This window comes from Macaca thibetana, chromosome 6, assembly GCF_024542745.1.
Source record: "Macaca thibetana thibetana isolate TM-01 chromosome 6, ASM2454274v1, whole genome shotgun sequence".
In the NCBI taxonomy this organism is placed as follows: Eukaryota; Metazoa; Chordata; class Mammalia; order Primates; family Cercopithecidae; genus Macaca; species Macaca thibetana.
Genome location: NC_065583.1, coordinates 175,121,855 through 175,145,806, shown reverse-complemented (window position 1 = coordinate 175,145,806; position 23,952 = coordinate 175,121,855). Strand labels below are relative to the sequence as shown.

Here is a 23,952-nt window from a genome sequence, read left to right as displayed (position 1 = left end):
GCCTTCCCCTCTAGAAAGGAAGCTGCATGAGAATAGAGGCCAAATCTACTCAAATCACTCTAGCTTCCCAGCACACTGCTTGTCAATAATCATTTACCGACTGACTGACAGAGAAATGCCGTCACTGTTGCTGGGATGAGGCACACGACACGCCCCTTTGAAAGCCACTGTCATGGACAGTTAGCATTTGCTCTTCACTCCTGCACCCGTGGCGTGGCTGGGCTTAGGCTGATCTAGTCTGGGCTTGACTCCAGGCTGAGCGTGGGAACCATGTGTGCTCCACACGCCTCTCATCCTGCAGCCAGAGCCGCTGTTCCCCGGGGCACGCGCATCTCGTGGGGAAAATCAAGAGCCTTAGAGGGCAGGCCTGGCAGTGCCCGCACATTCCAGGCTTCTGCTCGTGCCGTGTCCGTGCAAATCTCGTTGGCAGAAGCAAGTCACCCAGCCACGAGCAACACCTGTGGGATGGATAAGTCCGTCCACCCTCCCTCGGGCCCTGGCTAGGCTGCAGCTGCGAGCTGTGTCATACTCTTACAGGAGAGTGAAAAATTGAGGCCCAACATTAAATCACCCATGGCAAGAAATGTCGGCCTCTGTGTCCCCACATTGGGATCATTCTTCACCAGCGGGTTCGCCTGAGCTGACTTCCCTTTGCAATGGTGTCTGCAGGTTTAGGCCAATGCTGTTCCCTGTGGAGGAGAGAGAAGCCTCAGTGGGCCTCTGTCTGTTGGGAAAAACAAGATAGTAGCTTGGCGCAAAACCACCACAAGCCCCAGGGGGCCCACGCCTTGTGTGACAGGAGAGGGGAAGAGAACTGTGGGAACTCAGGCAAGCTTGTGTCCCCAGCCTCTCCCCCGTGTTCCCAACCCCTCCCCTGCATCCCCAGCTCCCTCCCCTGTGTCCCCAGCCCTCTCCCCTGCTTGCCCCATCTCTGCTTTTTTTCATTTTCTTTACTTTTTTTTTCTGAGACAGGGTCTGGCTCTATCACCCAGGCTGGAGTGCAATGGCACGATCTCGGCTTACTGCAACCTTCACCTCCAAGGCTGAAGCAATTCTCCCTCCTCAGCCTCCCCAGTGGCTGGGACTACAGATGCCCGCCACCACACCCAGCTAATTTTTTTTTTCTTTTGGTAGAGACAGGATTTGCCATGTTACCCAGGCTGGTCTCAAATTCCTGAGCTCAAGTAATCCTCCCACCTGTCTCCCAAAGTGCCGGGATTACAGGCATGAGCCACTGAGTTCAACCTGCTTTATTTTTCTTTACAGTACTTGGAACCTTCTAATGTACTAAGGACACGTGTATTTTATTTTTTGTCTTCCCTAGAACAGGAGCTTAACGTGGGCAGGTATTTTTGTTGATCTCATCTATCACCCTATCCCTAAGCGCCTGGAACAGTGTCTGGCACATGAATAGTGTGTTCCAAATAAATATTTTTAATAGATAACTAAATGAAATATCCTACAAGAGAAAGCTAGTATTTGGAACTCACCCATCAACAGAACCTAAAAGCCAAAGACCTTTAGCCTGTCTCCGCCTCTGAACACACCCAACCCGGGAGGAGCCAGCAGAGGAAAAACAGGAACAAAGGTGGGGAAGGGAGCAGGTGGTGCCCACCAAGTAAGGACCCCTGAGGCTTAGGCCAAACCTGAGCTGGAGAAAAGACTAGTCTAGGAACTGGGTGTGAAACTAAGTTTAGATTTGTCTGGCCTGGATTTTCTAACACCTAAACAAGGGTTATTCCATTATCATTTTTTTTTTTTTGAGATGGAGTCTCACTGTCCCCAAGGCTGGAGTGCAGTGGCGTGATCTCAGCTCACTGCAACCTCTGCCTCCCGGGTCCAACTGATTCTCATGCCTCAGCCTCCCGAGTGGCTGGATTACAGGCGCACACCACCATTCCCAGCTAATTTTGTATTTTTAGTAGAGATGGGGTTTCACCATGTTGGCCCCCTGGCTCACGCCTGTAATCCTATCACTTTGGGAGGCTGAGGTGGGCAGATCACAAGGTCAGGAGATTGAGACCATCCTGGCTAACACGGTGAAACCCCATCTCTACTAAAAATACAAAAAATTAGCTGGGCGTGGTGGCGGACACCTGTAGTCCCAGCTACTCAGGAGGCTGAGGCAGGAGAATTGCTTGAACCCCGGACGTGGAGGTTGCAGTGAGCCAAGATCACGCCACTGCATCCAGCCTGGGCGACAAAGCGAGCCTCCGTCTCAAAAACAAACAAAAAAAAACCTTCAAAAGAATGTAAGAATTATTATTTTTTAAAGTACAGCTTTAAAAATGCCCCTTACAAATACATCAGTGTTATATTAAGGCAAACCTACTTCAGAAGCACAAAGTTAATTTTTTATGATTCCAAGAAATATGTGAATGTTTAAAAAAAAAAAAAACCCAAACACCTGAAAAGGGATCGAACTCAAGATAGTTTGTAACATTTTATTGCAAAAAGAAGGGCAGAGAACAGTTTTCTTCTTCATACCTGTTTGCCACAGACCTCCCTGAGAGCAGTAATTTTTAGCAACTCTCCTGTGCAAACAAGTCTCATCAAGGAATCAGTGTACGGGCCACAAATACCTTCTCAGTGCAGTTTCACCTACAATACAAACACTCAGAAGCACAAATTTAACTGAGGTGAGAAACCAGGCCATTTTGTAGCTTCAGTTTTTCTACCAGTAATATATTAATTTCTTGAAATAGCCTAATAATTTACTTCTACTATCAAAACAGAAGCCCAATCTGGGAGAAAAATTTTTATAGAAGTCACACTAATTTCAATCACATTAGTAGAGGAATTCATATTAGTATAGGCTGAGGCGGGACGATCACTTGAGCCTAGGAGTTTGAGACCAGCCTGGGAAAGACAGTGAGACTCCATCTCTAATTATTTTTTCATATAAAGAAATTCAGAGAGGAGAAGGAAGCGGATTGATATGTGTCTGTCCAAAGACAAATTTTGTGTGCCTGTACATACAACACAACTATGAACCTTCCTTCACGCAGCTCACAATCCAGTAGTGAGCGGGAACTACGAAAACATGAGACCCCACGATGAGGCAAAAGGTGCGCATCAGAGAAAAGAAAAATGCTGCGATGACCCAATGGCAGGAGCAGCACGCATCCACTTTCTTTGTTTTTTTGAGATAGGGTTTCGCTCTGTCTCCCAGGCTGGAGTGCTGTGGCTTGATCTCAGCTCAATGCAGCCTCAACCTCCCAGGCTCAAGTGATCTTCCCATCTCAGCCTCCCAAGTAGCTGGGACTACAGGCGTGCACCACCACACTGGGTTCATTTTGTTGACTTTTTGTAGAAACAGGGTCTCACGATGTTGCCAAGGCTGGCATCCTGAAGGGTGGGTGGGGCTTCATCCTACAGAGATGAAAGGCAGAAGCAGCTCAGAGCCCAGAGCAAAGGGGTTGGGGACAAGGGCATCCAGAACAGAGTGGCTCGGCTGAGACATCCAGTAGGATGCCACCAGGCAGAGGTGTGGTGGAAAAACACAGGGCCACAGGGTGAATGCTCACATGTGAGGAGCAAACCACCACAGAACACGACAGAAACACGGTGCACTACATCAGGCTTCAAATCGCAGCCCTGCAACTTGAGAGCTACCACAGGCAACCGGAAAGGGAGCACGGACAGCACCGCCCACTGCCTGAGGCTGTGAGACGACCAGAAACCTGTGCTCACTAATGACCCGCCTTATTCCAGAAGGAACTCAGGAAACACAAAGACACAGTACAGCAAAATAAAGTAAATGTTAACCACGTTGGCTGAGGAGAAAGTGAAGAGGTCTAAGACTGTCATAAAGTTTACCTCTACTCTAAACTCTCATTACTGGCGAGCCACCAACCGGACTTTAAATTTTCCAGCAGCTAAATTGAAGAGGAAAATGTAATCAGGTAAATGGCTTATAAGATGCAAACAAAAAAGAACAGCCACCACAGCTGCTGAGCACACACTGCAGCTCCAGCTCCAGGGAGGAACAGGGCGGCCATCTCCTGGGGCTGCCCCGCAGCAGGCGTGTGAGCCCCAAAGCCAGCTTCCCTCAGGGTGGACAGTGACTACAGGCTTCATGGGGCCACATGCCCCCAGCACAAGCTGAGGAAATCTCCCAGGGCAATTCAAGGAACAGGGCCTCACAATGTTGCCCAGGCTGGTCTCAAACTCCTGTGCTCAAGCGATGCCCCCTGCCTTGGCCTCCCAAAGTGTTGGGAGGTCAGGCGTGAGCCACTGCACCTGGCCCGGCAGGCACTTTAGAGAAGAGGGCTTTGCATCCTGAAGGGCAAGTGGGCTTCATCCTACAGAGATGAAAGGCAGAGGAAGCTCAGAACCCAAGGTAAAGGGGGGTGCCTAAGAAAAGTGACTCCATTGGGAACACAGTGAGAAGTCCCGATGCACAGCTTGGGTTAAGCCAGACACTCATTTCAAAGTATCTCAGGAATGGGGGACTCAGCACCTGTCAGGCAATTCTCTCTCTCAAGCAGGCTCCTGGTAGATATTTAGTAGCAGCTGAAATCAACATTATGTTCTGATAGATACTTGCTGATGATTAAAGAGCTATATATGCTTTGAGGACCAGCTGAAGTGGGGCAGGACTAACACCCTCTGGTGAAAATATGGGAACCCAAACACACAAGTCAGAGCAGGAGGTGTCTGCCCCCAACCCCCAAACAATAATGCTGACCCTGGATTTGGGTTAAGTGCCTAGCCCAGCATGTGAGTGTTCAGTAAGTGGAAACCATCACCATCATTAGGTGACGGAAAACCATCAAAGCTTTGAGCGGGCTTGTTGGCCAAGAACAGTAGTCGTGTATTAGCCACTACTAATAATCGCAGCTGACAGTCACTGAGCACTCGCTCCGTGCCAGGATCATGGCAAGCACCTCGCATGCATTTCCTCAATATTCCCTCCCAGTAACGGCGAGGACACAAAACTGGTAGAGCCAGGACTGGAATCCAGGCAGGCCCCAAAGCACTCCAGTGGAGCCTGCCAAGGTGGGCAGGCTTTCACGCTAATGAGGTCCAGTATTTGACCACCACTCCTAGGTGAGCAAGTTTAACAGAAAACCTAAAACTAAACCTAAAATCTAAAAACCTGAGCAAACGCATAAAAAGCAGGCTGTTAAAATGGATCATAAATCTTGCATCACTCACTGGAAAACCACTCAAAATAAATGTCTCCGCGACATGGCCTCTGGGGAGGGCACTCTGTGTGGCTCGTACCACCCTGGTGACAAACCACTTGAACCTGGGTGGTCATCTGACCACATTTCACAGATGATGCACAGAGCCATCTGCACCCACTGTGGTCAACATTGAGGACGTTTTAAGCTAAGATTTGCCAAATTGTAGCCTACTGGATTCCAGGTTCTCTTGACATCTTTTTCCAGTAGCCATGTCTTGCACTTCCCAAGTATAAAAGAACCGAGATGCAAATTTAAAAAAGGAGGATTTAAGAATAATGAAAAGAGAAAAATCAAGAAAGCACAATCACTAGTGCCGATAATAGAATTTCTGAATTCCCTGAAAACAATCTATATAAATGCATGTGAAATAATACACCAGCATCTGTGGCCCACACGTCACGTATCAGGAACTGATGTCAGAATATAAGGTAAACATGTTACTGTGAAAACACAAATCCTCACAAATCATTAGGCAGTAAGGCTGAATAGGCATCCCCCCCACGCACAACGCAGTGAGGCAGTGTCCAGCAGCCATAGTGCTCCCTGTGTCCCAGTCCAGTCTCTGGCAACATCAGGTACTTCCCACTAATAACGAGGAGCCTTTCAACATTTTCACAACATCTCAAAACCGACCCCTTTTCTAGCTTAAATGGCACGGATCTGGAAAGGGAAACTATACACAGAATCGGAAAAGATGACTGCCCCTGAGGGATTACAGAAAAAGCTGCAGTCAGGTGTTCAATGAAGTAAAATGTGTCCAAAGATACCGCAGGGGAGGGGGATCAATTGAGCTGAAACTGGCAAGAAGGTAACTCCAGGGAGCTCACAACACCCAAGGACCCGGATTTCCGCCGCCTGAACGTCCAGTATTCGCACACTGATAAGAACACCTCCCCATAATTCCCCTGCCAGCGCCTCCAACACCCCCAATCCTTTCCCCAGGAATGCAGTCCCCGTGTTTGCGGCTCCTGTAACAGCCACGTCCCCACACAAGTGCTGCCTGAGCTCCCCAAGCCCTCCAACCACCACCCCCCAATGCCCTCGAAGGTCTATTCAGAGAAGTCACCAAGATGCAGTTACCGAGGAAATTCAAGGACCCCCAACTTACCAAAAGGCTTCCGGCTGTACAGAGCTAAGCTTCCTATTTCCCTCCTAAACCTACAACCTAGTTTTCATTTCTCAAGAAGCCTTTTCTTGTGCTTATGCACGCAGTTGTTGGCCGGCTTGGTGAGGCACTCCAAATAACAGCGGCAGCCACAACAGAAACCAGAAGCATCTCCACCATGAAGCAGTAATAATATTTTGTCCTAATGATCCCTTTGTCCTTGGAAAATGAACTTCAGAAAGAAAGTTATCCACTGCGAGCAGAGCAGGCTTCTGGGTCCGGACCCAGGTCCCACGGGCCCACTCAGCGGCTTCTGGGTCCGGACCCAGGTCCCACGGGCCCACTCAGCGGCTTCTGGGTCCCGACCCAGGTCCCACTCACCGTTGGAGAGAGCTTGCTGAAGCTCGGTGTCCGATATCACTCCACTCCTGTCTTTATCAACCCTACAACATCAAGAAGACCAAGTAAGCTGGCGATCCAAAGTTCAGGAAAAGCAAAACAAACGTCTCCTGTCAACCCTGCACTGACTCTGGAAGGCTCGGAGCCTCCTGGAACCTCCGCCTCTCCCATCCCGCTGAGGAGGACACGGGAATCAAGGAAGGGCCGCAGGAGCCCACGTCCAAGCGGGGTCTTCCCCTAAGAGGCCAATCATCTTTCTCTCTCAATCCTTCCCTTCCTTCCTCTCCTGGCCTGTCTGAATTCACATTTGCACCAGTTTCCCTTTTTCACAAACAAGATTCCCTCAGATAACTAAGGCATTCCCTGGCCATGAGTCACTACAGTTTCGGTCATTCATTCCGTGGAAAAGCGACCGGGACAGAAGGCGCCGCCGGAAAGGTCACCTGCCCCGAGCAGACGCCAGGTCGCTGCTGCTTCCTCGGCTGCTGACACTTAACAGCGCCCAGGCTGTCTGTCTCTGCTTTCCCCGAACAAGCACCCCTGGAGACCCTCCGCCCGGCGGCTCCTGAGGCGAGAAAAAGGGCCCAGCCCGGGAGCCGGTGGCCGCGACCTCGGGTCTGCAGCGGCTACTCTGCACCTCTGGAAGGGCCCAACGCACAGGGCAGGGACCGGGCAGGAGGCGGGGGCGGCCACAGGGGACGGGGGAGACCGCAGGGGACCGGGCAGGGGACGGGAGCGGCCGCGTCGGTCGGGGCAGGGACGGGGGCGGCCGCGGGGGTCGGGGCGGTCGCCGCGGAGGCGGGAGGTGCCCGGGCGGGGCCAGGCCGCACCTCTGGAAGACATTCCACAGAAGCACTGGCCCGGCAGCGCCGCGCCCGCAGCAGGCCCCCCGAGCGGTAGGAGCAGGCGGCCAAGTGCCAAGGGCGAAGGCGCGCGGCCGGGCTGAGGCGCCTGCGGCGACGGGAGATCTCTCAAGGCGATTCCGCTTCCGCCTCTGCCGGGGGCAGGGCCTGGCGTTACAGCCACTTCCGGGGGCGCTGGAAATGCGTGTGCGCGGGATGCTCCGGCGCGGCCGCCTGGGCGCGGTGCGTGAAGGCGCTTGGGGAAAATGCCCCGCGCCGCCATCCGGGACGGGAAGTGATGGAGCAAGGACTTAGCCTTTTAGTTCTTTTATAGAAAGAAGTTTTGACGTGAATGTGATTCAGGCTAACAGTCGGAAACTCTGGGCGGGGCGCGGTAGCTCACGCCTGTGATCCCTGCGCTGTGGGAGGCCGAGGCCGGTGGATCACCTGAAGTCGGGGGTTCGAGACCAGCCTGGCCAATATTGAGAAACCTCGTATCTACTAAAAATACAAAATTAGCCGGGCGTGGTGGCGCACGCCTGTAATCCCAGCTGCTCGGGAGGCTGAGGCAGGAGAATTGCTTGAACCCGGGAGGCCGAAGTTGCAGTGAGCCGAGATCGGGCTATTGCACTCCAGGCCTGGGCAACAAGAGAGAAACTCTGTCTCAAAAAGAAAAAAGAAAGAAAAAAAAGGTAAAACACAATTCGGGTGGGAAGGGCAGTGTGCAGTGTTGTCTGTTCCGCCCCCAAAATCTTCCCTCTTTTAGGTTTAGCCTGCGCCCCCACGCTCTGCATCAGCGCCACCCCCGACGCAGGCGCCCAGTGCAGCTGGAAACACTGGGCGCCTCCCTGCCTGACCCCTTCCCGCCCCTGGTGGTGGTGCAGCCCTGTCTCCCCCGAGACAGCACTGCCTCCGTGCTGGACACAGTTCTGCGGTGGAACCTGGAGTGCCTGTAGCATCAATCGCCGGAATTGGGAAGTGCCCAGCTTTGGGCCACTGTGATCCCTGGGTTTTCCCGCGCGCGTACTCCGTGCGCACCCAAGTCCTGTGACCTGTGCCCCGGTTCGGGATACTACAGGCTACTACAATTATTCTCATTATTTCATGGGGTTATTCCAGCTTTTCAGGTTCTTCAGTGCCTCATTCCAAGAATGCTAACATTTTTCATCCTCGTAGTTCCTAGGATTGTCTCTGAATTTTCACCCAGTTGCCTACCAAGATGTTGTCTGTGTCTACTGCAGGGGACGGTGCAGGTCTGAGTATCTTACACACAGCTCACCTTTTTGGTGCCTTTGATCCATGTTAGGAATTATCCACATGTCTCTGGGCAATATTCTACTTTCTTTTTACATAGACCCAATTATTTTACTTCTTTGGTGTGTCCTTTCTCCTAACACATATGGGTTCACTTTGAAACCTTGAAACGCACATTTACAAAACATTTTTGGTATGAAACATGGTTCCATGACTCATTAGTGGAGTACCATAAACATTTACATTTCCAGACCACCCACTGCCCAGTGGTTTTCTTGGTCTCAGTACTCATGAAAACGGTCTGAAGGTTTGTTTTGGGTTCCTAAGCAGTAGACACACACACAACACTGCCTGTCAGCTATTTCTTGGAAACTAAATCAGCCTTCTGTTGCCATCCTATCATGCTTCAGGGGTGCCTGTGCTAGTTTTTAATTCTTTGTCCCGACACTTAAATGTCTGCTCAAACGTCCATATTAATACTTCCTCTTAGTTTACAAAAGGATTTACTTTCTTACTGGTTGGGATGAAGCTGTCTGAGGTTGCCACCTGTTATTATTCCTTCATTTATTGGACCATGTCTGCCATTGGAGGTTTTCAAACTGTGGTCCCTGGACATGTTAGAAATGCAAATTCTCAGGCCGAATCAGGACTGAATCAGAAGATCTGCGGTAGGGTCCCCCCAGGACTGAATCGGAAGGTCTGGGGTGGGGTCCCCCACCAGGACTGAATCGGAAGGTCTGGGGTGGGGTCCCCCGAGGACTGAATCGGAAGGTCTGGGGTGGGGTCCCCCAGGACTGAATCGGAAGGTCTGGGGTGGGGTCCCCCGCCAGGACTGAATCGGAAGGTCTGGGGTGGGGTCCCTGCAGGTAATCCTGTTACACAGGTTAGAGAACCAGGGCATTAGGGGTGGCAATTTGACAAATTTTTTTTTTTTTTTTTTTTTTGAGACAGAGTCTTGCTCTTGTTGCCCAGGCTGGCTGGAGTGCAGTGGTGCACTCTCAGCTCACTGCAACCTCCACCTCCCGGTTCAAGCGACTCTCCTGCCTTAGCCTCCGGAGTGGCTGGGATTACAGGCACCCACCATCATGCCTGGCTAATTTTTTGTATTTTTAGAGATGGGGTTTCACTGTGTTGGCCAGGCTGGGACAATTCTTTTTTTTTTTTTTTTTTTTTTTTGAGACGGAGTCTCGCTCTGTCACCCAGGCTGGAGTGCAGTGGCCGGATCTCAGCTCACTGCAAGCTCCGCCTCCCGGGTTCACGCCATTCTCCTGCCTCAGCCTCCCAAGTAGCTGGGACTACAGGCGCCTGCCACCTCACCCGGCTAAGTTTTTGTATTTTTAGTAGAGACGGGGTTTCACTGTGTTAGCCAGGATGGTCTCGATCTCCTGACCTCGTGATCCGCCCGTCTCGGCCTCCCAAAGTGCTGGGATTACAGGCTTGAGCCACCTCGCCCGGCCGGGCTGGGACAATTCTTAAACTGTCATTCTTTACTCACTTATTTGCAGGAATTCTTCTGTAAAGAACTTTTCCTAATCAACAAGGTTTCCCTGAATTGCAATTTGTAGAGAAAAGGCAGGAGAATCGCTGACCTTCCTTCAAGTGTGCATTCCCAGTGTTAGTGTTAGTGCCCTAGTCACCTCCAAGAAGGACCAATTACATGTTTTAGTTTGGTTGGTTTTGGCTTTGAAACCATCACTAGGAATTCATGATTTTCATGTAGTAGGGACCACAGTCTAGGTGCTTGATGTATCTACTGCTCCTGGGCAGAGCTAGGAAATGTGTCTGTGAAAAGAACAAAGGAGCTTGCGCTTATATTTCTATTTCAAATTTAGTATATAGTTTTACACCTTTTTCTCACAAAAATCTTGTTTCATTTTTTGAGATGAAGTTTCATTCCTGTTGCCCAGGTTGGAGTGCAGTGGTGTGATCTCGGCTGACTCCAACCTCCGCCTCCTCGTTCAAGTGATTCTCCTGCCTCAGCCTCCCGAATAGCTGGGATTACGCCATGCCCAGCTAATTTTTGAATTTTAGTAGAGAGAGGGTTTCACCATGTTGGCCAGGCTGGTCTCGAACTCCTGGCCTCAGGTGATCTGCCTGCCTCGGCCTCCCAAAGTCCTGGGATTACAGGCGTGAGCGTACCGCATCTGGCCAGAAAAATCTTAGTTTTAGCATTAACATATTAGTTATTAGCTTTAACTCCCACCCCACATAATTTCAAAGGATTAATACCAATAAGACGAGTAACAATGAGATGATTGATTGAAATTTAGGATTTCAGTGGCTCTATTTGTATTTAGACTATGGCTCACTAAATTTGCACACTTGAAGTGCTGTGTTCTAGCGATGTTCTGATGACACATGAAGTAATAGTCTGCGTGACTGTCACTAGCCTGATGTGCACTTGGGTTGCAGAAACCCGTGATGCTGCCTAGCCCAGCCAGCCCCAGGTCACTCCTCAGACTCCAGCTGGATTCTGACACCACAAGCACCCGGGTCTCCAGTACTTTATTATACTTAAAGTATAATAAAAAAATAAAAACATACAAAGAGTCAATAACAGTTAATACAAACTTGAGGAAGAGCAAAGTCAGAGGACTATCACTATTGGGTATTGAGCCTTAATTTAACGTTACAGTAAATAACACAAGGTGAGACTCTTGAAAGAAACATGGACCAATGGAACAAATAGAGGCTCCAGAAACTTACACAGATAAATTTGATTTATGCCAAAATTAGGAACTTCTGTTCTGCACTAGCATGGCTAAGATGAGAAAGGCAGAAATACCAAATCATGGCCTAACTGTGGAGCAGTGGGTGCTGGGGTGGGTCCTGCAGCTGGACACAGGGGACTCAGTGAGGCAGTGACCCAGTAATGCAGACCCTAGCACATGCCCAACAGAAATGTGTATGTAAATTCACCAAAAGACAATCATCTGAATGTTCGCAGCAGGTGTATTCATCGCCTCAAACTGAAGGCAGTCCAAATGCCCACTGACAGCAGAATGAATGAGTAAACCGTGGTGTGTTCACAGGACAGAATCCAACAAGGCAGCAACAGTAAACGAGCTTCAGGTGCAGCCGCAGCAGGGTAATGCTGGTGTGATGCGGGTGTGATGCCGGCGTGATGCTGGGAGGAAGGAGGGCACCAGTGCCTTCTGCTGGGCCCACGTGCATGGAATTCAGAACTGGGCAGTCCCAACTGGCATCTGGGTCAGGACAGTGGTCCCGGCAGGGGTCGGGGAACAGCTCCACAGAGGGGGTTGCCAGGGTCCGGTTTTTGATCTCAGTCCTGGTTACATAGGCAGAAACCAGAGAGCGTCTGAGACAGATCTCCATCAGTTTTGAAATTTACTTTGCAGGCCGGGCGCGGTGGCTCACGCCTGTAATCCCAGCACTTTGGGAGGCCGAGGCGGGCGGATCACAAGGTCAGGAGATCGAGACCACGGTGAAACCCCGTCTCTACTAAAAATACAAAAAATTAGCCGGGCGCGGTTGTGGGCGCCTGTAGTCCCAGCTACTCGGGAGGCTGAGGCAGGAGAATGGCGTGAACCCGGGAGGCGGAGCTTGCAGTGAGCCGAGATCGCGCCACTGCACTCCAGCCTGGGCGACAGAGCGAGACTCCGTCTCAAAAAAAAAAAAAAAAAAAAAAAAAAAAAAAATTTACTTTGCCAAAGTTAAGGACATTTCTGGAAAAGAGGAACACAAAACCACAGGAACAATCTGTGGTCCCTGCCTTTATCCAAAGACGATTTTGAGGGCTCTGAACTGTAAAGGCGAAAAGTGGGCTGGAGCGGAAAGAGGGAGGGTGTGGCCCCGTTATGGAATCCACGTGTTGCAAGAGAAAGAGAGCGGGCAGGGCGTTGCCCATGGTGTGTCCCTTTTGAGCTCATTACCTTGGCACTTTATGGAGAGCAGCTACCGGTGGAGATGCTTTTATCCATAGCCCTCTGCTTAGAACAAAAGGAAAGGCCACTTCTTGCATGATTCAGCTTCCAGTTTAAATTTTTCCTTTTGGCAGAGTGCACTGGGGTCCCACCCAAGATTTTATTATCCTTTCACACAGCTTTGTTCACAAAACTTACTGCATTACATACTATTTGTCACAAGCCAAGAAGGTTTTCTTAAAACACAACGATGTTATAAAAACAGTCCTGGCCGGGCGCGGTGGTTCACGCCTGTAATCCCAGCACTTTGGGAGGCCGAGGCAGGAGGATCACTTGAGGTCAGGAGTTCGAGACCAGCCTGGACCACATGGCAAAACTCTGTCCAAAATACAGAAATTAGCTGAATGTGGTGGTGCATGCCTGTAATCCCAGCTACTCGGGAGGTTGAGGCATGAGAATCGCTTGAACCCAGGAGCCAAGATCACACCTCTGCACTCCAGCCTGGGTGACAGTGCGAGACTCTGTCCTAAAAAACAAAAAACAAACAAACAAAAAACTCCCACTGAAATGCACTCACGACACCTAAATAAGCAGTTTAAAACCAACCATTATTTTAAAATCACTCTGCTTTTAAAGACATCTCAGTGGAAGTCAACCTGTTTCGATTGATGGCATCATTTGCTAAACTCTGGATGAATGTGTTCTCTCTGCTTGACCAAGCTCCTGGGTGTCGAAGGGCAGATGGGTCGATGAGATTGCGTTTGGCACACGTTATCTCACACACTCACAGCCCAATAGTGTTTGCTTACAGGAAGGCCCCCCATTCCCTTGCGGAACGGGGAAGATGGTCAGAGCGGGACCAGCTCCCTGCGAGAACGGTCTGCAGTGCCCATCCATAGCGACCTTTCTGGATTTTTTTGTCAACTTCATCCTCATTCTCTGCAGAACACAAAAGTATCCAGAGTTTTGTGGAAAACAGCTGGGGACAGGCTTCCTGCTCTCTGTCCCCACCACACTCTCTTGCAGGCTCACCATGAGATGGCTTTGCCATGGTGCAGCGGGAAGATGAAGGAGTCCTGTGCCCAGGTCGCCATGATCCTGAACCAGAACTGTGTAAGGGGTGGGAAAAATATACCAGAAGAATGTTCCCCCTGGATTTCTGTTTTTCTGTTATAACTAGACATGCAAGGCAGAGAGCCCTTGACACAACCCTGTGTGCACATGGGTCCAGTCCTGACAAACGCGTGGTCCTGTCGCCAGCTGCTGGTGCTGGGTGGAGGGCTGTGAGCCTCCTCTTTTATCCTCCTCTTTTATCCTGCACACACATGTGGGGTCACTGCTTTATCGTGAAGCAGAGTGATCCCTTGTTCCCGTTACTCTGAAGGAGCAAAAATGTGTCTCTGGAAACCCTCAGAAGGTTTTCTCTGGAGTCATCCATGCTCATGGGGTACAACTGATGCCCGAGTGGCCTGAACGGGGGCAAGATGAAAACACCCACCCGTGTTTCTCCTCTGCTCTTACACCTCACAACAGCAGCAACACAGACAACGGCTCTGCGAGCAAATGTGCGGCTCTTCCCCGACAAAGAAGCAATAGATTCTGCAGTGGACGCCAGCTGGGCTTTTCCCCGTCCCACAAATCCCTGGCCAGCTCTCAGTTCTCGCATAGACATGCCATTTCAGTGTACATTTATTTGAGAGCAAGGCCATTGTTAGTAATTTTCCCAAATAAAGAAATGCAGAGTTAATTTGATATTTGAAATTCCTCAGAAATTGAGATCTGTACCCCAAGAAGAGCAACCTCCTCTCTTTCCCTCCTGCATTTTCATCTGTCTCCCTGTGTTTCTTGGTGCCTCTGCCCCTCTGCTCTCATTGGCAGGCATCTAGCCTGGGCCTGATGTGTGGCTGCGATGACAGTAACTGGCTGTGCGACCAGATCCTGACATTTGATCCGTCACCATCCAGCAAGGGTGGATGAACCCGCCTGGGACTTGCTGTGCAGAGGGGACGGGAGTCAGGAGCCGGCTCCCAGGCTGACCGTGGCCTTGCAGGTGATATGGGAAAAGTCGCTGAATCCAGCCATCCAAACACCACACACCCATTAAGCCTGGCAGACACAAATGGTGGATGTTGGTGATGCCAGTAGCCGGCTTCACGCTGGCCTAATACCTGGGAGGGGGACTGGCTGGGACACTGTGGACCTGAATCTTCCTCAGATGTGTTCATTGCAGAACGAAGTTCAGAAGAAAGCCGTTCTGGTGACTTGGCCAGCCTCACCAGCCTGTCCCCTCTTCGAGTGCACACCTGCCCTCACTCTGCACTGTCTCTGGGACGGGGTTACATTTGGAGCTGGCCAGGCCTCTACCTGGTTTCTGATGGTCTGACCTCTGGGAGGACACTTCTGTCTGCCTGACACACTTGTGAAGTGGGGACAGTCATGACCCCCCACTTGTCCTGGCTGCAGTAAGTTTCCTGAGACTGGACAGTAGCCCCATCCATGCCCGGGAAGATTCCAGGCTCCCTTCAAGACTCCTGTGACCGCTCCAAGTTCAGGTCCTCAAAGTCATCCTGACTCCAACCCCTGGCTCTGCCCCCTGGCTTGGTTCTGCTGTACAAAGACCCCGACCCCAAGCCTGGTCCCACAGTTTTCCCCAAGTTCAGAATTCGGTGACCCCACCGAGGGCGGGGCCAGGGAGCAGGGGCGATCACATGCAGGAGACCTTCAGGGAAGGGGAAGACATGGCTCCCGACTCAGCTTGCTGCTATTTTAGGGCTGAGCTGCTACCAAATGCAGCTTCCAACCGAAGCGCCTCAGCCCCTGATTCCCTGCAGAAGGTGGTGGAGTCACCGCATCCTGCTCTTAGCACCTCTGCTCCCCCCGCCTGCCCGAGGGGTGTCCTTGGGGGGACCAGTCTTCAGGGAAGCGTGGCCGGGCTGCCTGCTCCCTGTGACTGCCTGCCCACTGGGCAGAGACTCTCCCAAAGGAGGAGGGTCTGAGGGTCCCCAAGCTCTCCTGGCAAATACTGGAGTCAACAGAGTTGGCACGTATCCCTCTCAGCTGATTTCCTCCTATTTTTTAATGGAAACAAAAAAGACATAATTTCTAGACAAAAAGGCTTTTTCCACATAAAATTATGAATGTTGCAAGGTTTCACTTCTTGTCATTCTAGGAGCGGGTACAGAGAACTTGCAATACCTCCCCCCGTAAAGCCAGCCAGGGCTGCCTGTGCTGGTCCTGCCCATCTCCATGACAGGGAAACTCCTGGGATATCACAGGGCTGCAAAGAGGGTTCCCAGGGTGCCAGCTGGTGCCCACCTGCCAAGACGGAACTGCAGAGCCTTGGCCCCTGGGCCACCAGCTTCCCTCTCCCAACCACTGCTCACTCCGGCACAGACGCAGCCCCGCGTCCCTCTGCTCTTGCCGCACGGGTCTTATTTTGGGTGACGTGTCTCCAGGCCCTCAATTTGTATTTATCCCCTGTTCCTAGAGTTTCTGCAGGATACTGAAACCAGCCCCCTGGTTTTGGGGTGGCTGTGAATCAGTGTCTTCTGTTCCTTGGAGCGCCCCCTGTGCTCCCCAGGAAGCAGGAGGTGGAAGCCCCCACTTTAATTCTCCCAGGGCAGCCTCACTTTTACCTACGTTTATTTGTCCGTGTGTGTGCTGACATCCTCTGTCAGCATGGCTGGGTGCAGGAAGTCTAGTTCCACTCCCTAAGCATGGGTGGCCCTGGCTGGCAGAGGGGGCGGAGGCAAGGTCCAAGACTCTGCTGTCCCTGAGGTTCTGGGACTCGGGCTGCTGGAGGCGGTGCCAGGCTGGATGGAGGCATCCAGGTGCCTGGGCACACATATTACCCTCAGGGAGGGGACCAGCCTGGGGGGCCACACGGTGGTATTATGGCCTGCTTGCACCCTATTGGCTGGAGCCTAGTCATATGTCATTTACTGCAAGGAATGCTGGGCTGGTCACATGTCACTCACTGCAAGGAATGCTGGGAGTGCAGCCATCCTGTGGGCTGGTGAGCAGCCGGGCATCTTGGCCACTCTTCTGTGGCGGGTTAGGTATGGACAAAAAGTATTTGGTGAAAAGAGTTTGAAACCAACAATGAGACCCTCCCCAGCTCTGCCCTTTCTACCTCCCACATAAGATGCTTTTCTTTTAGTAAAAGGGAGGGGCCTGGGCTAGCCTGGCCGCCTGCTGCTCCCACAGCTCCAGGACTCCTCCACAGGCAGGGTGGGGGAGCCACCAGCTCTTCCCAGCAAACTGTGGGCACAAGGGCTGGGGGTCAGGCTGGGCTGAAGCAGCTCCTATGCCTGCTCTGTGACCCAGAGACCATAGTCCTGGGGGCTGTGGGAGGCCACCCGACTGGGTTCAGCGGTGACCTGAGTGACACACAGACCCTTTGCTTTGAGCCAGTGGGAGGAGGGTGTTACTGCAGCACAGTCCCCGCCTTGGTGATGCCACCAGCGTGTGTGGCGCTCACCTGCACTGCAGGACCACTCCCTCTGTAGAACCACCTGCGTCCTTGCCCCACACACAAGCCCTCGGGGGCACCTCTTGGCCCTTGTGCCTGTGCGGATCCTGATGCCTATTTGAATAAATTATTGGAAAAATTATTAGGTGAGGCCAGGCGCAGTGGCTCATGCCTGTAATGCCAGTACTTTGGGAGGCTGAGATGAGCGGATCATGAGGTCAGGAGATCAAGACTCACCCTGACTAACGCAGTGAAACCCTGTCTCTACTAAAAATACAAAAAAAGTAGCCAGGCGTGGTGGCAGGTGCCTGCAGTCCCAGCTACTCGGGAGGCTGAGGCAGGAGAATGGTGCGAACGTGGGAGGCAGAGCTTGCAGTGAGCTGAGATTGTGCCACTGCACTCCAGTCTGGACGACAGAGCGAGACTCCGTCTCAAAAATAAATATATGTATATATATATACACGTGTATATATACACGTATATATATACACACATATATATACATATATGTATATACACACACATATATATACATATATGTATATACACACACATATATATACATATATGTATATACACATATATACATATATGTATATACACATATATACATATATGTATATACACATATATATACACACATATATATGGTGAAAGGAGCCAGACACGAAAGCAACCATGTGTCCTGAGATGGCGTTTATATGAAATGCTTGGAATAAGCTGCTCTATGGAGGCAGAAAGCAGATTGGGGGCAGCCAGAGCCTGCGGGGAGAGGGAGCTGGGAGTGAATCCAGGGCTCCTTTTCAGGGTGATAGAAATGTTTTGTAATTAGATCCTAGTAACGCCAATATACTGACAGCTACACCTCTTTCAGATGCTGCAGGTGGACAGGTGACAGGTGGGGAGAGATCCCTGTCACTCCTGTCGAGAGGGCACAACCCTCTGTGCTTAGGCTGGGGGCATCATGGCTGCAGACAGTCCTGCCCCGGCAGAGGCCGTTTCTTCCCAGACTCCCTGTGGCCCTGAGTCACCGGGGATCAGAATGAGCATGAGAATGTGGATTCGGGGCAAGGCTGAAGCTGGTAGCTCAGAAACTGGAGCTGGCTGTCCCCGTGGAAACACTGCCCAGTGACAGGGGCTGTATGGCCTGGGGCAGTCCAAGCAAACCATCCAAGAGTGGAGGAAAACTCTTCTGAAGCCTTCCAGCCTCCAGTGAAATTCCTTGGACTGGAAACCCTGGGGAGGGAAGGTCCCCATTCCCCCATCCCAAAGGGGCCCCTTTGGGCCACTCGCCCCTACTAGGGAGTTTCCCTGGGGACGTCCTCGGACCCGCCCTAGGTACTCAGATATTTAGAGGATGTTCTGACATTCAGTGATTTTCAGAGTAGTGGTGTTAAAGTTACACATACATATGCAAAAATAAGAAAATAAACTAATTCCTATTCCTCCACCTAGAGAACACTACCCATTTTACCTTTTTTGGTGTTTCCAAATACAGTTTTCAAAGGAGATCATGCTGTTCCTGCTGTTTACTTACTTTTAAGTCTCTCGATGTCTTAGAGCGCCTTCCTGTTTGAAGGAGCGCCTGACGCTGCGTTCACGGGCAGTTTTACAATGGGATGCCGCAAATGCACTTCAAGGCATAAAACCCAGCTCCACAGCACCCCGCAGGCAGGTGGATCTGATCTTCCTCCTGCAGAGTCTGCTGAGACCGAGCTCGGCCGCACCCTACAGGCAGGTGGATCTGATCTTCCTCCTGCAGAGTCTGCTGAGACCGAGCTCCACGGCACCCTGCAGGCAGGTGGATCTGATTTTCCCCTCCTGCAGAGTTTGCTGAAACCGAGCTCGCCCGCACCCCGCAGGCAGGTGGATCTGATCTTCCTCCGCTGCAGAGTCTGCTGGGGGCTAAGGGTGAGAACCGCGGCGACGAACTAACGCGCTGCAGTGTCGGGAAACCCGGCCCACAGCGCCACCGTGTGGTCTCCGCGTCCCCAGCCGGGACGGTGTCCGGAGCCACGGCCTCCGCGCTGCTGACCCTGAGCCTGTTCCCTTGCTGCAGTCCCCAGGAGCTGACGCTATTCGGGTTTGTTTTTAAACACTCCAGCTGCACAAGCATCTTCTCAGGACGTCCTGCGTGCTGCCCACCCTCTCTTGTGGATGGTCCCCCGGCTCCGGCCGAGTCCCTCCTGGGAGGGCTTCCCCAAGGCCTCCCTCCGTCCAGGGCAGTGGCCGGGCCCGCAGGAGCCTCAGAGCTCTGTCAGGGCAGGACGGACCGCTGTCCTGGCCAGTGCAGGGACAGAAGGGAGGACGCCTTGGAGGGAGGTAGGGACCAGTCGTGAGCATCCATCCCTGAGGAAAGCTGGTGAAGGGGCAGACATCCATCCTGCCAGTAGGAAGCCGCGCCCAGCACAGGAATGCTCAGCCTCAGTGATCCCGGCGGGAGAGACCGAGACAGAGAGATTCTTCTCACACCCACCAGGCCGCCAGATCCAGCCAGCACCGGGGCATGCAGACCCAGGGCCGTCTATACCTGGGCTTTCCTTCCCAGCTTCCCCGCTCTCAAATTCAGTTGAAAGTGGGTTTGTAAGAAATCATGTTTACAAGCAAAAGCCACCCTCCAACCTTCTGTCATAGGAGTTTTAATGGTGTGAGGTTTCTAGCCGCTCTCTCTCTGCAGTAGAAGCAGCCTTGCACTTTCCAAGGTAATGGCACCACCACCCTGCTTGGCGCCCGCCAGCATCTCCCCTTCACTTGAAAGGCAGTGTCCAAACCCCGGGCCCTGTGGGTCTATCCCGGCAGCTCGCCTGCTGTGGTCTCCTCAAACAGCCTCCTATTCCCCCAAATCCCAGACTCAGCCCCTCGGAGGCCTCCAGGTATGAAGGCTCTGGCAGGCTCCAGGAGGAGCAGATAGAACTTGGGTGATCAGCCACTGGGCGCGGTGGCTCATGCCTGTAATCTCAGCACTGTTGGAATCCGAGGTGAATAGATCACTTGAGGTCAGGAGTTTGAGACCAGCCTGGCCGACATAGCGAACCCTGTCTCTACCAAAAATACAAAAAAAAAAAAGCTGGGCGTGGTGACCTGCACCTGTGGTCATCTCAGCTACTTGGGAGGCTGAGGCATGAGAATCACTTGAACCCGGGAGGCAGAGGTTGCAGTGAACTGAGATTGCACCACTGCACTCCAGCCTGGGTGACAGACTGAGACTGTCTCAAAAATAAAAGGTAATCAGGAAGTTCTTGTTTTTGCTTTTTGTTTTTCCCCCTGTGGAACCCTTTGCTCTGCAAAACAGAGAAGCGTTTCTGTGGTGGGATGCTCTGCTGCTCCCCTCTCCACCGCCCAGAACTGCTGATCCCACCCTCATGTCTGCATTCTTGAGGTGGTCCTGAGACATGGTGTTGAAAAACATTGCTTGGGCCAGGCGTGGTGGCTAATGCTGGTAATCTCAGCGCTTTGGGAGGCCGAGGTGGGAGGATTATCTGAGGTCAGGAGTTCAAGACCAGCCTGGTCAGCATGGTGGAACCCCATCTCTACTAAAAATACAAAAATTAGCTGGGCATTGTGGTGCATGCCTGTAATCCCAGCTACTTGGGAGGCTGAGGCAGAAGAATCGCTTGAACCCAGGAGGCAAAGGTTGCAGTGAGCCAGGATTGCATCACTGCACTCCAGCCTGGGCAACAGAGACAGAGACTCCATTTAAAAAAAAAAAAAAAAAAAAAAAACAAAGATTAAAAAGCTTAGACTTTTCCATATACCTGTTGGCCACTTGTATGTCTTCTGTTGAGAAATGATCTTTTGTCCACTTTCTATGGGATTATTTATTTATATATTTTTTCCTGTTTGATTGTCTTGTCTATTCTGGATACTGGCCCCAAAAAGCAAGCGAAAAAATGCTCAACATCATGAATCATTGGGGAAATGCAGATCAAAACCACAATGAGATATCATCTACCCCAGTTCAGATGGCTTTAATTTAAAAATACAACCTAAGTAGACAGTTGGGTAACATATTTAAAGTATAGTACTGAAAAAATCCAGCCTGTCCACCTGGAATTCTATACCAATGAAAATTATTTTTAGATAATGATGGTGAAATAAAGATGTTTTCAGATATACAAAAAAATATGGCCAGGCGCGGTGGCTCAAGCCTGTAATCCCAGCACTTTGGGAGGCCGAGGCGGGCGGATCACAAGGTCAGGAGATTGAGACCACAGTGAAACCCCGTCTCTACTAAAAATACAAAAAATTAGCCGGGCGCAGTGGCGGGCGCCTGTAGTCCTAGCTACTCAGGAGGCTGAGGCAGGAGAATGGTGTGAACCCAGGAGGTGGAGCTTGCAGTGAGCCGAGATCGCGCCACTGCACTCCAGCCTGGGCAACAGCGTGAGACTCCGTCTCAAAAAAAAAAAAAAAAAAAAATATATATATATATATATATATACACAACCATAACAAATGCTGGCAAGGATGTGGAGAAACAGTACCCACGCACACTGTAGGTGGGAATGTAAATGAATACAGCTGCTACAGACAACAGGATTGAGTTTTTAAAAAATTAAAAATAGAGCTACCCTATGATCCAGCAATCCCCACTGATGGGTATTTATCCAAAGGAAAGAGAGTCCTATGTGAAAGGGAATCTGCACCCCCCTGTTTACTGCAGCACTGTTCACAATGGCAAATATATGGAATCAACCTGGGTGCCTATCAGTGGATGAATGGATACAGAACACGTGGTATCTGTACGCAATGGAATACTCCGCAGCCGTACACAAGAATGAAATCATGTTTGCAACAACATGGATGGAATTGAAGGCTATCATGTTAAGCGAAGTAAGCCAGGGTAGAAAGTCACATATACCATGTTCTCACTCATTTGTGGGCACTGAAACAGTGGCTCTCACCGAGGCAGAGAGTTGGCTGGTGGTTCCCAGAGGCTGGGCCAGGTGTGTGGGTGAGAGGCAGACATCAAGTGAGGCTGGTTACGGGGCACAAACATGCAGTCGGGGGAAGGAGTAAGTTCCAGTGTTCCATAGCACAGTTCACAGAACAAAGGCAACAATCATTTACTGTATATATATTTTTTCTTTCTTTCTTTCTTTTTTTTTTTAGACAGAGTCTCACTCTTGTCACCCAGGCTGGAGTGCAGTGGTGTGATCTTGGCTCACTGCAACCTCCGCCTCCTGGGTTCAAGCGATTCTCCTGTCAGCCTCCTGAGTAGCTGGGATTACAGGTGTGTGCCACCATGCCCAGCTAATTTTTGTGCTTTCAGTAGAGACGGGATTTTGCCATGTTGGCCAGGCTGGTCTCGAACTCCTGACCTCAGGTGATCCACCTGCCTTGGCCTCCTAAAGCGCTGGGATTACAGGCGTGAGCCACTGCACCTGGTCCATGTATATTTCAAAATAGCTAGAAGAACTGGAATCTTCCCAACACCAAGAAATAGATGTTCGAAGTGATGGATATACTATATATCCTGATTTGATCACTACGAGCTGTGTGCACAATAAAAATATCACAACTGCCCCATAAATATGTACAATTATATCTCAATAAATGCTTTTCAAAAAAATTTAGATTTGGTTACAAAGACATTAAAACCTGTAATACTTCAGAAAACTCCATAACAAAACAAGCAAAATCCAACAAAAACCGGAAGCACGCTGTGACAGTTTTGACATCTGATGTCCTCAGTATCTAGAGGTCTTACGGGAAGAGGGAAGGCACAATGGAACGAAGTTAGATGTGGAAATAGAATCACAACCACCCAGGAAGATGCAATTTGAGTTTTAACGATGAATTTAGCAACCTGCTTAACAATAGTAATAGTCAGTGTTGGCAGATATTCAGAGGAATACGCATTTCCAGATACTATGAGCAAAAGTAGCAATTAGTATAATTTTGTTCTGGAGAGGAGTTTGGTAATATGCACCCAAAGTCTTACAATTTGGCAGACCTAGTAATCCTACCTTTAGGATGATAAACTGGCAAGTGGTCCAAGTCCGCTCTGTGGCCTGTTGCTGCACGGCCAAGAGCTCAGGGTGGTCCGTGGTTCCGTTGAAAGGGCTGTGAAAGCAATTCGCGGATAAGGAAGAGTGTGTGGTGGAGACCACCTTCCCCGCCCCCGCCCCCAGCACAATTCTGACTCCAGCTCTCTGCAGAGCACGTCTGCAGACCCCTGATCCATGTGGAGGAGTGAACAGGTAAACAACAAGGCGGTACAGGTGTTCATTTTGCAGCATTTAGAAAATGTTGGTAAAAATAAAATAAAGAAATAAAGGGCCTAAATGTCCATCTTTCCAACCTCATGGAAGTAGGTCAATCGATTCTGGCCAATGCAAATCCTGTCATGTTCGGCAGCCACCACAGGCAGACGGTGCTGCCGAAGAACTTCCGGTAACGTGAGAAAACATGAGAGGGTCGTGCTGAGCGAGAGCGTTGAGTTGTACAGACAGCTTTATTCCGATTTTAATTTGAAGGTGTATAAATAGAAAGAAATTCAAAGAAAATACTTGAACGTCTTAATTACTGGTTCTTCATCTGGCGCGTGGGGTAGCAGGGGCTGCGGGGGAGGGTGGTGGGGGTGTGAGGGGTTTGGAGGTGGGTGGGAGGGGATCCCTAAAGTGACAGAGTCCTGGGAGCCCAGGGCCTGGAAGCTCACCACCTGGCAGTGCAGCCGTGGGACCCAGCCGGCCTCGCTGGACACTGAGGGACCGTGAGGGCTGGGGGGGGTCCTGGGGAGGGCAGGGCCAGAAAAGGGTGGGGCTGGGGAGGGTGGGGCTGGGGAGGGTGGGGGCTGGGGAGGGAT

General features: G+C 51.0%; 2 protein-coding genes across 9 annotated transcripts in view; one reads left to right on the top strand and one right to left on the bottom strand.

Moving 5' to 3' along the window:
- LOC126956206 (peflin-like) overlaps positions 1–7,821 on the bottom strand; it is a 40,407-nt gene extending 32,586 nt beyond the window's left edge. The window contains 3 exon segments of the mRNA XM_050793013.1: positions 6,679–6,740; positions 7,527–7,545; positions 7,548–7,821. Of these exon segments, the coding sequence (XP_050648970.1) occupies positions 6,679–6,740; positions 7,527–7,545; positions 7,548–7,821 (355 nt within the window).
- The window catches only part of NDUFS6 (NADH:ubiquinone oxidoreductase subunit S6), a 183,703-nt gene continuing 167,148 nt past the window's right edge, over positions 7,398–23,952 (top strand). Inside the window, exon 1 of one of the 8 annotated variants that reach the window (XM_050795323.1) lies at positions 7,398–7,401. The gene's annotated coding sequence lies outside the window, so the exon portion shown is untranslated. The other 7 variants (XM_050795322.1, XM_050795293.1, XM_050795325.1 and 4 more) reach the window with 7 other exon arrangements.